Here is a 14,772-nt window from a genome sequence, read left to right as displayed (position 1 = left end):
CCTGTACAGGTCTTATACTGAGAGTCATGTGGTGCCTGAGGTTCCTGTACAGGTCTTATACTGAGAGTCATGTGGTGCCTTAGGTTCCTGTACAGGTCTTATACTGAGAGTCATGTGGTGCCGGGGGTTCCTGTACAGGTCTTATACTGAGAGTCATGTGGTGCCGGGGGTTCCTGTACAGGTCTTATACTGAGAGTCATGTGGTGCCGGGGGTTCCTGTACAGGTCTTATACTGAGAGTAATGTGGTGCCTGAGGTTCCTGTACAGGTCTTATACTGAGAGTAATGTGGTGCCTGAGGTTCCTGTACAGGTCTTATACTGAGAGTCATGTGGTGCCGGGGGTTCCTGTACATGTCTTATACTGAGAGTCATGTGGTGCCTTAGGTTCCTGTACAGGTCTTATACTGAGAGTCATGTGGTGCCTGAGGTTCCTGTACAGGTCTTATACTGAGAGTCATGTGGTGCCTGAGGTTCCTGTACAGGTCTTAAACTGAGAGTCATGTGGTGCCTGAGGTTCCTGTACAGGTCTTATACTGAGAGTCATGTGGTGCCGGGGGTTCCTGTACAGGTCTTATACTGAGAGTCATGTGGTGCCTTAGGTTCCTGTACAGGTCTTATACTGAGAGTCATGTGGTGCCTGAGGTTCCTGTACAGGTCTTATACTGAGAGTCATGTGGTGCCTTAGGTTCCTGTACAGGTCTTATACTGAGAGTCATGTGGTGCCTGAGGTTCCTGTACAGGTCTTATACTGAGAGTCATGTGGTGCCTGAGGTTCCTGTACAGGTCTTATACTGACAGTCATGTGGTGCCTTAGGTTCCTGTACAGGTCTTATACTGAGTCATGTGGTGCCTGAGGTTCCTGTACAGGTCTTATACTGAGAGTCATGTGGTGCCTGAGGTTCCTGTACAGGTCTTATACTGAGAGTCATGTGGTGCCTGAGGTTCCTGTACAGGTCTTATACTGACAGTCATGTGGTGCCTTAGGTTCCTGTACAGGTCTTATACTGAGAGTCATGTGGTGCCGGGGGTTCCTGTACAGGTCTTATACTGAGAGTCATGTGGTGCCGGGGGTTCCTGTACAGGTCTTATACTGACAGTCATGTGGTGCCTGAGGTTCCTGTACAGGTCTTATACTGAGAGTCATGTGGTGCCTTAGGTTCCTGTACAGTTCTTATACTGAGAGTCATGTGGTGCCTTAGGTTCCTGTACAGGTCTTATACTGAGAGTCATGTGGTGCCGGGGGTTCCTGTACAGGTCTTATACTGAGAGTCATGTGGTGCCGGGGGTTCCTGTACAGGTCTTATACTGACAGTCATGTGGTGCCTGAGGTTCCTGTACAGGTCTTATACTGAGAGTCATGTGGTGCCGGGGGTTCCTGTACAGTTCTTATACTGAGAGTCATGTGGTGCCTGAGGTTCCTGTACAGGTCTTATACTGAGAGTCATGTGGTGCCTGAGGTTCCTGTACAGGTCTTATACTGAGAGTCATGTGGTGCCTGAGGTTCCTGTACAGGTCTTATACTGAGAGTCATGTGGTGCCTGAGGTTCCTGTACAGGTCTTATACTGAGAGTCATGTGGTGCCTCAGGTTCCTGTACAGGTCTTATACTGAGAGTCATGTGGTGCCTGAGGTTCCTGTACAGGTCTTATACTGAGAGTCATGTGGTGCCTGAGGTTCCTGTACAGGTCTTATACTGAGAGTCATGTGGTGCCTGAGGTTCCTGTACAGGTCTTATACTGAGAGTAATGTGGTGCCTGAGGTTCCTGTACAGGTCTTATACTGAGAGTCATGTGGTGCCTTAGGTTCCTGTACAGGTCTTATACTGAGAGTCATGTGGTGCCTGAGGTTCCTGTACAGGTCTTATACTGAGAGTCATGTGGTGCCTGAGGTTCCTGTACAGGTCTTATACTGAGAGTCATGTGGTGCCTTAGGTTCCTGTACAGGTCTTATACTGAGAGTCATGTGGTGCCTTAGGTTCCTGTACAGGTCTTATACTGAGAGTCATGTGGTGCCTGAGGTTCCTGTACAGGTCTTATACTGACAGTCATGTGGTGCCTTAGGTTCCTGTACAGGTCTTATACTGAGAGTCATGTGGTGCCGGGGGTTCCTGTACAGGTCTTATACTGAGAGTCATGTGGTGCCGGGGGTTCCTGTACAGGTCTTATACTGACAGTCATGTGGTGCCTGAGGTTCCTGTACAGGTCTTATACTGAGAGTCATGTGGTGCCTTAGGTTCCTGTACAGTTCTTATACTGAGAGTCATGTGGTGCCTTAGGTTCCTGTACAGGTCTTATACTGAGAGTCATGTGGTGCCGGGGGTTCCTGTACAGGTCTTATACTGAGAGTCATGTGGTGCCGGGGGTTCCTGTACAGGTCTTATACTGACAGTCATGTGGTGCCTGAGGTTCCTGTACAGGTCTCATACTGAGAGTCATGTGGTGCCGGGGGTTCCTGTACAGTTCTTATACTGAGAGTCATGTGGTGCCTGAGGTTCCTGTACAGGTCTTATACTGAGAGTCATGTGGTGCCTGAGGTTCCTGTACAGGTCTTATACTGAGAGTCATGTGGTGCCTGAGGTTCCTGTACAGGTCTTATACTGAGTCATGTGGTGCCTGAGGTTCCTGTACAGGTCTTATACTGAGAGTCATGTGGTGCCTGAGGTTCCTGTACAGGTCTTATACTGAGAGTCATGTGGTGCCTGAGGTTCCTGTACAGGTCTTATACTGAGAGTCATGTGGTGCCTCAGGTTCCTGTACAGGTCTTATACTGAGAGTCATGTGGTGCCTGAGGTTCCTGTACAGGTCTTATACTGAGAGTCATGTGGTGCCTTAGGTTCCTGTACAGGTCTTATACTGAGAGTCATGTGGTGCCTGAGGTTCCTGTACAGGTCTTTTACTGAGAGTCATGTGGTGCCGGGGGTTCCTGTACAGGTCTTATACTGAGAGTCATGTGGTGCCTGAGGTTCCTGTACAGGTCTAATACTGAGAGTCATGTGGTGCCTTAGGTTCCTGTACAGGTTTTATACTGAGAGTCATGTGGTGCCTGAGGTTCCTGTACAGGTCTTATACTGAGAGTCATGTGGTGCCTGAGGTTCCTGTACAGGTCTAATACTGAGAGTAATGTGGTGCCTGAGGTTCCTGTACAGGTCTTATACTGAGAGTAATGTGGTGCCTGAGGTTCCTGTACAGGTCTTATACTGAGAGTCATGTGGTGCCGGGGGTTCCTGTACATGTCTTATACTGAGAGTCATGTGGTGCCTTAGGTTCCTGTACAGGTCTTATACTGAGAGTCATGTGGTGCCTGAGGTTCCTGTACAGGTCTTATACTGAGAGTCATGTGGTGCCTGAGGTTCCTGTACAGGTCTTAAACTGAGAGTCATGTGGTGCCTGAGGTTCCTGTACAGGTCTTATACTGAGAGTCATGTGGTGCCGGGGGTTCCTGTACAGGTCTTATACTGAGAGTCATGTGGTGCCTTAGGTTCCTGTACAGGTCTTATACTGAGAGTCATGTGGTGCCTGAGGTTCCTGTACAGGTCTTATACTGAGAGTCATGTGGTGCCTGAGGTTCCTGTACAGGTCTTATACTGAGAGTCATGTGGTGCCTGAGGTTCCTGTACAGGTCTTATACTGACAGTCATGTGGTGCCTTAGGTTCCTGTACAGGTCTTATACTGAGTCATGTGGTGCCTGAGGTTCCTGTACAGGTCTTATACTGAGAGTCATGTGGTGCCTGAGGTTCCTGTACAGGTCTTATACTGAGAGTCATGTGGTGCCTGAGGTTCCTGTACAGGTCTTATACTGACAGTCATGTGGTGCCTTAGGTTCCTGTACAGGTCTTATACTGAGAGTCATGTGGTGCCGGGGGTTCCTGTACAGGTCTTATACTGAGAGTCATGTGGTGCCGGGGGTTCCTGTACAGGTCTTATACTGACAGTCATGTGGTGCCTGAGGTTCCTGTACAGGTCTTATACTGAGAGTCATGTGGTGCCTTAGGTTCCTGTACAGTTCTTATACTGAGAGTCATGTGGTGCCTTAGGTTCCTGTACAGGTCTTATACTGAGAGTCATGTGGTGCCGGGGGTTCCTGTACAGGTCTTATACTGAGAGTCATGTGGTGCCGGGGGTTCCTGTACAGGTCTTATACTGACAGTCATGTGGTGCCTGAGGTTCCTGTACAGGTCTTATACTGAGAGTCATGTGGTGCCGGGGGTTCCTGTACAGTTCTTATACTGAGAGTCATGTGGTGCCTGAGGTTCCTGTACAGGTCTTATACTGAGAGTCATGTGGTGCCTGAGGTTCCTGTACAGGTCTTATACTGAGAGTCATGTGGTGCCTGAGGTTCCTGTACAGGTCTTATACTGAGAGTCATGTGGTGCCTGAGGTTCCTGTACAGGTCTTATACTGAGAGTCATGTGGTGCCTCAGGTTCCTGTACAGGTCTTATACTGAGAGTCATGTGGTGCCTGAGGTTCCTGTACAGGTCTTATACTGAGAGTCATGTGGTGCCTGAGGTTCCTGTACAGGTCTTATACTGAGAGTCATGTGGTGCCTGAGGTTCCTGTACAGGTCTTATACTGAGAGTAATGTGGTGCCTGAGGTTCCTGTACAGGTCTTATACTGAGAGTCATGTGGTGCCTTAGGTTCCTGTACAGGTCTTATACTGAGAGTCATGTGGTGCCTGAGGTTCCTGTACAGGTCTTATACTGAGAGTCATGTGGTGCCTGAGGTTCCTGTACAGGTCTTATACTGAGAGTCATGTGGTGCCTTAGGTTCCTGTACAGGTCTTATACTGAGAGTCATGTGGTGCCTTAGGTTCCTGTACAGGTCTTATACTGAGAGTCATGTGGTGCCTGAGGTTCCTGTACAGGTCTTATACTGACAGTCATGTGGTGCCTTAGGTTCCTGTACAGGTCTTATACTGAGAGTCATGTGGTGCCGGGGGTTCCTGTACAGGTCTTATACTGAGAGTCATGTGGTGCCGGGGGTTCCTGTACAGGTCTTATACTGACAGTCATGTGGTGCCTGAGGTTCCTGTACAGGTCTTATACTGAGAGTCATGTGGTGCCTTAGGTTCCTGTACAGTTCTTATACTGAGAGTCATGTGGTGCCTTAGGTTCCTGTACAGGTCTTATACTGAGAGTCATGTGGTGCCGGGGGTTCCTGTACAGGTCTTATACTGAGAGTCATGTGGTGCCGGGGGTTCCTGTACAGGTCTTATACTGACAGTCATGTGGTGCCTGAGGTTCCTGTACAGGTCTCATACTGAGAGTCATGTGGTGCCGGGGGTTCCTGTACAGTTCTTATACTGAGAGTCATGTGGTGCCTGAGGTTCCTGTACAGGTCTTATACTGAGAGTCATGTGGTGCCTGAGGTTCCTGTACAGGTCTTATACTGAGAGTCATGTGGTGCCTGAGGTTCCTGTACAGGTCTTATACTGAGTCATGTGGTGCCTGAGGTTCCTGTACAGGTCTTATACTGAGAGTCATGTGGTGCCTGAGGTTCCTGTACAGGTCTTATACTGAGAGTCATGTGGTGCCTGAGGTTCCTGTACAGGTCTTATACTGAGAGTCATGTGGTGCCTCAGGTTCCTGTACAGGTCTTATACTGAGAGTCATGTGGTGCCTGAGGTTCCTGTACAGGTCTTATACTGAGAGTCATGTGGTGCCTTAGGTTCCTGTACAGGTCTTATACTGAGAGTCATGTGGTGCCTGAGGTTCCTGTACAGGTCTTTTACTGAGAGTCATGTGGTGCCGGGGGTTCCTGTACAGGTCTTATACTGAGAGTCATGTGGTGCCTGAGGTTCCTGTACAGGTCTAATACTGAGAGTCATGTGGTGCCTTAGGTTCCTGTACAGGTTTTATACTGAGAGTCATGTGGTGCCTGAGGTTCCTGTACAGGTCTTATACTGAGAGTCATGTGGTGCCTGAGGTTCCTGTACAGGTCTAATACTGAGAGTCATGTGGTGCCTTAGGTTCCTGTACAGGTTTTATACTGAGAGTCATGTGGTGCCGGGGGTTCCTGTACAGGTCTTATACTGAGAGTCATGTGGTGCCGGGGGGTTCCTGTACAGGTCTTATACTGAGAGTCATGTGGTGCCGGGGGTTCCTGTACAGGTCTTATACTGAGAGTCATGTGGTGCCGGGGGTTCCTGTACAGGTCTTATACTGAGAGTAATGTGGTGCCTGAGGTTCCTGTACAGGTCTTATACTGAGAGTCATGTGGTGCCTTAGGTTCCTGCACAGGTCTTATACTGAGAGTCATGTGGTGCCGGGGGTTCCTGTACAGTTCTTATACTGAGAGTCATGTGGTGCCTGAGGTTCCTGTACAGGTCTTATACTGAGAGTAATGTGGTGCCTGAGTTTCCTGTACAGGTCTTATACTGAGAGTCATGTGGTGCCGGGGGTTCCTGTACAGGTCTTATACTGAGAGTCATGTGGTGCCTGAGGTTCCTGTACAGGTCTTATACTGAGAGTCATGTGGTGCCTGAGGTTCCTGTACAGGTCTAATACTGAGAGTCATGTGGTGCCTGAGGTTCCTGTACAGTTCTTATACTGAGAGTCATGTGGTGCCTGAGGTTCCTGTACAGGTCTAATACTGAGAATCATGTGGTGCCTGAGGTTCCTGTACAGGTCTAATACTGAGAGTCATGTGGTGCCTGAGGTTCCTGTACAGTTCTTATACTGAGAGTCATGTGGTGCCTGAGGTTCCTGTACAGGTCTTATACTGAGAGTCATTTGGTGCCGGGGGTTCTTGTACAGGTCTTATACTGAGAGTCATGTGGTGCCTAAGGTTCCTGTACAGGTCTTATACTGAGAGTCATTTGGTGCCGGGGGTTCCTGTACAGGTCTTATACTGAGAGTCATGTGGTGCCTGAGGTTCCTGTACAGGTCTTATACTGAGAGTCATGTGGTGCCTGAGGTTCCTGTACAGTTCTTATACTGAGAGTCATGTGGTGCCTGCGGTTCCTGTACAGTTCTTACTGCAGATGACAGACGCTTGAGTCATGAGGAGGAAGTGAAGAATCCCTGGGTCAAATCTGTTCTTACGACATGGAAGGAGCTGATCAGAACAAACTAAACACAGTTGTTACAAACTTAAACTGGTAAAGTTTTATGACCAAAGGTTTTGTACAAATAGAACTGAGCTGAGACTCAAGGTCTGGAGGACAAAAGGTCTGGAGGACAAAAGGTCTAAAGGTTTTTCACCAGATGTAAAAGAGAATCACATGAAAAGATTTGAGATGTGGAAAGAGAAACAGACTTTAATTGTTTTTTACACATAAAGAGTTTTATTCAAACTACTTTAAGAATTATGAACTTGGGCCTCAAAACTTCTGCCATGGGCAAAATAAACTTTTGGAGCAAACTTCTGGCAGAGACAAAAAAGACAAAAGAAGAACGACTCAAACAGAACATGGACCAAACCAGAGGTGTTTCTGGGTCAGAGATGATTGTGAATTCAAACTTAGACAAAAGTAAAACCTGAATTAGAAACTTTAGAGTCTGTTTAGAGTCAGGGGGGTTTGAGGTTCTGTTCCTGCTTTTTGTTCCTGAAAACATTTTTCACAAAACATTTATTACAGAACAAATGAAAACAAATGGACCATAAGTCGCATTTTGGGGGGAAATTGATCAAATCCAGGACCAAGAACGACATTTAGTCTAGAAATGCAGTTCAAAATAATAACAGATGAGAACATGGTGAATAAGTGTACGTATGCTAACATGCTAACATGCTAACATGCTAACATGCTAACAAGCTAACATGCTAACAAGTTTAGCAAAGCATCACTTTTACCCCAAATCACCAAATCCACTGAATTCTTCTTCCTCTGTGTCACTCCTAAACAACTCCACAAACTCCAGAGGAAGAGGAAGTGCAGATTCTTCTTCTGCGTCGCTCAGAGCCTAGAGCGCCCTCTTGTGGTTGTCAGGGTGAAAATAACGAGCCGCTCTGGAGTATAAGTCGCACCCCTAGACTATGAAAAACATAGTCCGGAAAATACGGTCCACAAACGTCTTTTCACTCTAGTACTTCCTGTTTCCTGTACGTTTGAGTCGTAATAATATAAAGCGCTAACCGTCATTGTTCTGCTCCGTCGTCAGAGCCGTGGCTGAACCTGTCGCTGTCTGAGGTGGTTCCGTCACGCGTCTCGGACTCCGCCCCTCGTCAGCTCAACCTGCCGGACTCCGCCCCTTTCCCCGAGGAGCCGATGTTCCCTGAGCACGCCAGCCTGAAGTGGGCGCGCTTTAACGGCTCCCTGCCCAACGGCGCCGTCGCCATCTTCAACGGCTACACCCAACGCACCGACTACGTCTGCAAAGTCAACTGCGAGTCCGGCTTCTACTCGGCGAGCGGCGGGAGCGTCTGCCGTTACCCGTACGCCGACAAAGAATACGCCTCGTCCACCTTCGATGTTCTGGTGAACGTCGACCACTTTGAGTTCCTGGTGTGGGCGGAGGGTTCGTACGGCTCCGTGCCGCAGTACGCCGTCCGCACCTGCCCCAAAGTCGACATATTCGTGGGAAAAAACAAGTACGGTTTGGGCAAAGTGGTGAGTCAGCACGAGGCGTTCTTCCTGCCGTGGGAGGGCGAGGAATACTGGTACAAGAGCTACCAGGTGCTGTCCATCAACCGCGACGGCTACAGCCAGCACATCTCACACGTGGAGTACGACATCGACTACATGCAGCTCTTCCACCAGCCACCGGAGGCACTGCAGCTCGCCAGAGTCACAAACCTGGAGTGCAGCGGCGTTCAGAAGACGGTGAGACTGGAGAAGAGCACCACGCTGGACAAGCACTGGGACGTGGGACGAGAGACGAGGAACGGGACGGTGAGCACCATGAAGGCCAAAGTGCCCATCCTCGGTGAGTGACACGCCCCCTGGAGGACACGCCCCCTGGAGGACGCTCTCACCGCTCTCTCATGTGACACGCCCCCTGGAGGACGCTCACATGTGACACGCCCCCTGGAGGACGCTCTCATGTGACACGCCCCCTGGAGGACGCTCTCATGTGACACGCCCCCTGGAGGACGCTCACATGTGACACGCCCCCTGGAGGACGCTCTCATGTGACACGCCCCCTGGAAGACGCTCTCATGTGACACGCCCCCTGGAGGACGCTCTCATGTGACACGCCCCCTGGAGGACGCTCACATGTGACACGCCCCCTGGAGGACGCTCTCATGTGACACGCCCCCTGGAGGACGCTCACATGTGACATGCCCCCTGGAGGATGCTCTCATGTGACACGCCCCCTGGAGGACGCTCTCATGTGACACGCCCCCTGGAGGACGCTCTCTTGTGACACGCCCCCTGGAGGACGCGCTCATGTGACACGCCCCCTGGAGGACGCTCACATGTGACACGCCCCCTGGAGGACGCTCTCATGTGACACGCCCCCTGGAGGACGCTCTCATGTGACACGCCCCCTGGAGGACGCTCTCTCATGTGACACGCCCCCTGGAGGACGCTCTCTTATGTGACACGCCCCCTGGAGGACGCTCTCACATGTGACACGCCCTCTGGAGGACGCTCTCATGTGACACGCCCCCTGGAGGACGCTCTCATGTGACACGCCCCCTGGAGGACGCTCTCTTATGTGACACGCCCCCTGGAGGACGCTCTCATGTGACACGCCCCCTGGAGGACGCTCTCATGTGACACGCCCCCTGGAGGACGCTCTCATGTGACACGCCCCCTGGAGGACGCTCACATGTGACACGCCCCCTGGAGGACGCTCTCATGTGACACGCCCCCTGGAGGACGCTCTCTTGTGACACGCCCCCTGGAGGACGCTCACATGTGACACGCCCCCTGGAGGACGCTCTCATGTGACACGCCCCCTGGAGGACGCTCTCATGTAACACGCCCCCTGGAGGACGCTCACATGTGACACGCCCCCTGGAGGACGCTCTCTCATGTGACACGCCCCCTGGAGGACGCTCTCTTATGTGACACGCCCTCTGGAGGACGCTCTCATGTGACACGCCCCCTGGAGGACGCTCTCATGTGACACGCCCCCTGGAGGACGCTCTCATGTGACACGCCCCCTGGAGGACGCTCACATGTGACACGCCCCCTGGAGGACGCTCTCATGTGACACGCCCCCTGGAGGACGCTGAGATGTGACACGCCCCCTGGAGGACGCTCACATGTGACACGCCCCCTGGAGGACGCTGACATGTGACACGCCCCCTGGAGGACGCTCACATGTGACACGCCCCCTGGAGGACGCTGACATGTGACACGCCCCCTGGAGGACGCTGACATGTGACACGCCCCCTGGAGGACGCTCACATGTGACACGCCCCCTGGAGGACGCTGACATGTGACACGCCCCCTGGAGGACGCTCTCTCATGTGACACGCCCCCTGGAGGACGCTCTCATGTGACACGCCCCCTGGAGGACGCTCTCATGTGACACGCCCCCTGGAGGACGCTCACATGTGACACGCCCCCTGGAGGACGCTCTCATGTGACACGCCCCCTGGAGGACGCTCTCATGTGACACGCCCCCTGGAGGACGCTCTCATGTAACACGTCCCCTGGAGGACGCTCTCATGTGACACGCCCCCTGGAGGACGCTCACATGTGACACGCCCCCTGGAGGACGCTCTCATGTGACACGTCCCCTGGAGGACGCTCTCATGTGACACGCCCCCTGGAGGACGCTCACATGTGACACGCCCCCTGGAGGACGCTCTCATGTGACACGCCCCCTGGAGGACGCTCACAGGTGACACGCCCCCTGGAGGACGCTCACATGTGACACGCCCCCTGGAGGACGCTGAGATGTGACACGCCCCCTGGAGGACGCTCACATGTGACACGCCCCCTGGAGGACGCTGACATGTGACACGCCCCCTGGAGGACGCTCACATGTGACACGCCCCCTGGAGGACGCTGACATGTGACACGCCCCCTGGAGGACGCTGACATGTGACACGCCCCCTGGAGGACGCTCACATGTGACACGCCCCCTGGAGGACGCTGACATGTGACACGCCCCCTGGAGGACGCTCTCTCATGTGACACGCCCCCTGGAGGACGCTCTCATGTGACACGCCCCCTGGAGGACGCTCTCATGTGACACGCCCCCTGGAGGACGCTCACATGTGACACGCCCCCTGGAGGACGCTCTCATGTGACACGCCCCCTGGAGGACGCTCTCATGTAACACGTCCCCTGGAGGACACTCTCATGTGACACGCCCCCTGGAGGACGCTCTCATGTGACACGCCCCCTGGAGGACGCTCACATGTGACACGCCCCCTGGAGGACGCTCACATGTGACACGCCCCCTGGAGGACGCTCACATGTGACACGCCCCCTGGAGGACGCTCTCATGTGACACGCCCCCTGGAGGACGCTCACAGGTGACACGCCCCCTGGAGGACGCTCACATGTGACACGCCCCCTGGAGGACGCTCACATGTGACACGCCCCCTGGAGGACGCTCACATGTGACACGCCCCCTGGAGGACGCTCACATGTGACACGCCCCCTGGAGGACGCTGACATGTGACACGCCCCCTGGAGGACGCTGACATGTGACACGCCCCCTGGAGGACGCTGACATGTGACACGCCCCCTGGAGGACGCTGACATGTGACACGCCCCCTGGAGGACGCTCACATGTGACACGCCCCCTGGAGGACGCTGACATGTGACACGCCCCCTGGAGGACGCTCTAGTTTACACTCATGTGAATTCTCTATTTGTGAAACTCTTATCTGATCGTCAGGTCCGGGGAACGTGGACTTCACTAAAGAGCAGACGGTAACGTTCTCTGAGGGGACGTCGATGAGCGAGACCATCAGCCACATGGTGCAAGTGCAGGTGAGGAGACAGCGCCCCCTGGAGGACGCGGTGTGGTTTCAGCCTGTGGTGGTCTTACATCTCGGTCTTTCCTCCGTCAGATCCTGGTGCCCCCGAACCACTCGTGCTCCGTGCGGATGGAGGGCCGCCGTATGACCGCCGAAATCCCGTTCACGGCGCGTCTGAGTCGGACAAACCAAAACGGAGACACGCACTGGACGTCCATCGCCGGGACGTACGACGGCGTCAACGTGGGCGAGATCAACGCTGTGGTGGAGAGATGCCAGCCGCTGCCCGACGCGCCGCCCTGTGCCCCCGAGTACTGAGGCTCCGCCCCCGAGTACTGAGGGTCCGCCCCCGAGTACTGAGGGTCCGCCCCTGAGTACTGTACTGAGGCTCCGCCCCCGAGTACTGAGGGTCCGCCCCTGAGTACTGTACTGAGGCTCCGCCCCCGAGTACTGAGGGTCCGCCCCTAGGTCCTGAGGGTCCGCCCCTAGGTCCTGAGGGTCCGCCCCCGAGTACTGTACTGAGGCTCCGCCCCCGAGTACTGAGGGTCCGCCCCCGAGTACTGAGGGTCCGCCCCCAGAGGAAACATGGGGAACTCCAGTTTAACACCGATGTAAACAAAATAAAATGTTCTGAACACATGTTTTTTATGTTTTTTTATCATCACTGTCATATTGTTCAGGCCAAATGCAGCGTTTGGACTGTTTTAGCCTGGCACCCACAGGAACATGGCACCCACAGGAACATGGCACCCACAGGAACATGGCACCCACAGGAACATGGCACCCACAGGAACATGGCACCCACATGGCACCCATAGGAACATGGCACCCACAGGAACATGGCACCCACAGGAACATGGCACCCACAGGAACATGGCACCCACAGGAACATGGCACCCACAGGAACATGGCACCCACTGGAACATGGCACCCACAGGAACATGGCACCCACAGAAACATGGCACCCACATGGCACCCATAGGAACATGGCACCCACAGGAACATGGCACCCACATGGCACCCACAGGAACATGGCACCCACATGGCACCCACAGGAACATGGCACCCACAGGAACATGGCACCCATAGGAACATGGCACCCACAGGCACATGGCACCCACAGGAACATGGCACCCACATGGCACCCATAGGAACATGGCACCCATAGGAACATGGCACCCACATGGCACCCACAGGAACATGGCACCCATAGGAACATGGCACCCACAGGAACATGGCACCCACAGGAACATGGCACCCACATGGCACCCACAGGAACATGGCACCCACATGAACATGGCACCCACATGAACATGGCACCCACATGAACATGGCACCCACAGGAACATGGCACCCACATGGCACCCACAGGAACATGGCACCCACATGGCACCCACAGGAACATGGCACCCACAGGAACATCTAGTTAATAAAGTATTTTAATTTTGATCAAATGTCTTCATACAATTGTCATCTCTTTTATCAGCTCTGAAATGTCTATATGTGGACTGCGATTGCTGCCAGTCTTGTCAGAGCCCAGTGACCTCTGCAGACTTTTACCTGCTTGGCCTTGCCTAGGAGTAACTGTGCTGGGGGAAGTATGACAGCTTGAGCACTCTCCTCTTCTTCTGACTACTTATGCTATCAAACAATATTTATTTTTTAATTCCACTTGCAAACTGTTCACCGCCTTCTTTTTCTTTTCTCACTCCTGAGGACCTGTGGACCCAGATGTCCCTCTCCTGGTGAAGTGGTCCCTGCCCTGTGTGGACGGTCCCTCATCTGCCTGAAGAGTGGCTCCAGCTCCAGTCTCCCTCGTGTCCGTCTGTCCGTCTGTGAGAGTGGGATCTCTCCTTCACTGGAACTCCTCCAGGTTTCTACGCTTTTTTCCCAAAGAGGTTTTTTTTGTAGTTTTTCCTGGCCGAGAAGGAGACTCTAAGGACAGAGGACCCTGGGACATCGTCCCTCGCCACCACAGACATTGTCTGACTTCATCGCCACCACAGACATTGTTGATTCATTTCTCCCTGTGGCCCTCAGAGGCAACTGTTGTTGTGATTTTGGGCCTTACAAAAATAAATTGATTTGATTTGATTTGACATGGCACCCACAGGAACATGGCACCCACATGGCACCCACATGGAAGGATCTGCTCGTGAGACGCGTCAAAAATTAGAACTCACTGAATTCTAATTTTGAGAGAAGGTTCCATGAAAAAATATTGAAACACGGCTCAGTAGCGCCACCTTAAAAATCGATTAACATGGGGCCAATGGGAGCCCGACGCCAAAAAAAGAGGCAGTAAAAAAATGACGCTCAGTCCAAAGAATAGTTCATGTGAGGACATAACTATGGCCCCGCCCTAAGTCATACAGGAAGTCGGCCATATTGGATCAAACACTATTTGCATCTTCGACAGTTTTCATTAGCGAAATCAAACCCATGTTTGAATCTGACACGCGTTCGGGTGTGGTCCTCCCACTAACCCAATGTTTTCAACCCAAAATTTAAGATCGGTGAAAATGTTGCTTATTTGATGTCTAAAAAAATGTAAGTTGCTAATTGACTCTCTAGCGCCACCTCCAGACATACAAATATATTACAATGACGGGTCTTTTTCCTCACAGACTTATGGTACAAACACATGTCAGGACGAGTAACACATCATATTATGACCCCGCCCAGTATGGTCCAGCCCACAATGGCCGACTCCATTGTGGGCGGGACCATATTTTTTTCAATCTGGGGTTAGGGTTAGCGAGACACAGAGTGAGGAAAAGCAGAAAGTCTGTACGTGCGGAGCGTCTGGTGAATGCAGACAAACCGGTCGGACAAACGTCACGACGGGACGTCTAACATGTCTGACACTTCTCTGCAAATGTTCTGAACTATTGGAAGTGGATCGACTGGTTCTCCCGCGCTCGCGCTCGCTCAGACGGAGCCAT

At 52.7% G+C, this 14,772-nt stretch overlaps 2 protein-coding genes across 2 annotated transcripts in view; both read left to right on the top strand.

The window, feature by feature from the left end:
• Positions 1 to 8,106: 8,106 nt before the first annotated feature.
• On the top strand, positions 8,107 to 12,464 carry LOC140347368 (natterin-3-like). The gene is made up of 4 exons (XM_072433792.1): positions 8,107 to 8,865; positions 11,746 to 11,840; positions 11,921 to 12,168; positions 12,386 to 12,464. Exons 1-3 carry the CDS (start codon positions 8,208 to 8,210, stop codon positions 12,143 to 12,145), a joined length of 978 nt encoding a protein of 325 aa, XP_072289893.1. The 5' UTR covers positions 8,107 to 8,207; the 3' UTR covers positions 12,146 to 12,168; positions 12,386 to 12,464.
• A 2,296-nt stretch (positions 12,465 to 14,760) lies between these two features.
• Positions 14,761 to 14,772, top strand: part of LOC140346759 (arrestin domain-containing protein 3-like) — a 946-nt gene continuing 934 nt past the window's right edge. Inside the window, exon 1 of the mRNA XM_072432947.1 lies at positions 14,761 to 14,772. This exon is cut by the window's right edge and continues 934 nt beyond it. Within this exon, the coding sequence (XP_072289048.1) occupies positions 14,771 to 14,772 (2 nt within the window). The 5' untranslated portion in view covers positions 14,761 to 14,770.

Source organism: Eucyclogobius newberryi, unplaced genomic scaffold (assembly GCF_026437365.1).
Source record: "Eucyclogobius newberryi isolate DKJ021-1_F unplaced genomic scaffold, fEucNew1.0.hap1 SCAF_6, whole genome shotgun sequence".
Lineage (NCBI taxonomy): Eukaryota > Metazoa > Chordata > Actinopteri > Gobiiformes > Gobiidae > Eucyclogobius > Eucyclogobius newberryi.
Note: the sequence above shows the minus strand (reverse complement) of the source record. Positions and strands in the feature narration are given on the sequence as shown.

Excerpts from the sequence above, each read along its gene's own strand:
- LOC140347368 (XM_072433792.1), top strand. The coding sequence starts at position 8,208 with ATGTTCCCTGAGCACGCCAGCCTGAAGTGGGCGCGCTTTAACGGCTCC. Across the intron at positions 8,866-11,745 it reads GGCCAAAGTGCCCATCCTCG|GTCCGGGGAACGTGGACTTC; the intron begins GTGAGTGACACG and ends TCTGATCGTCAG. Across the intron at positions 11,841-11,920 it reads GCCACATGGTGCAAGTGCAG|ATCCTGGTGCCCCCGAACCA; the intron begins GTGAGGAGACAG and ends TTCCTCCGTCAG.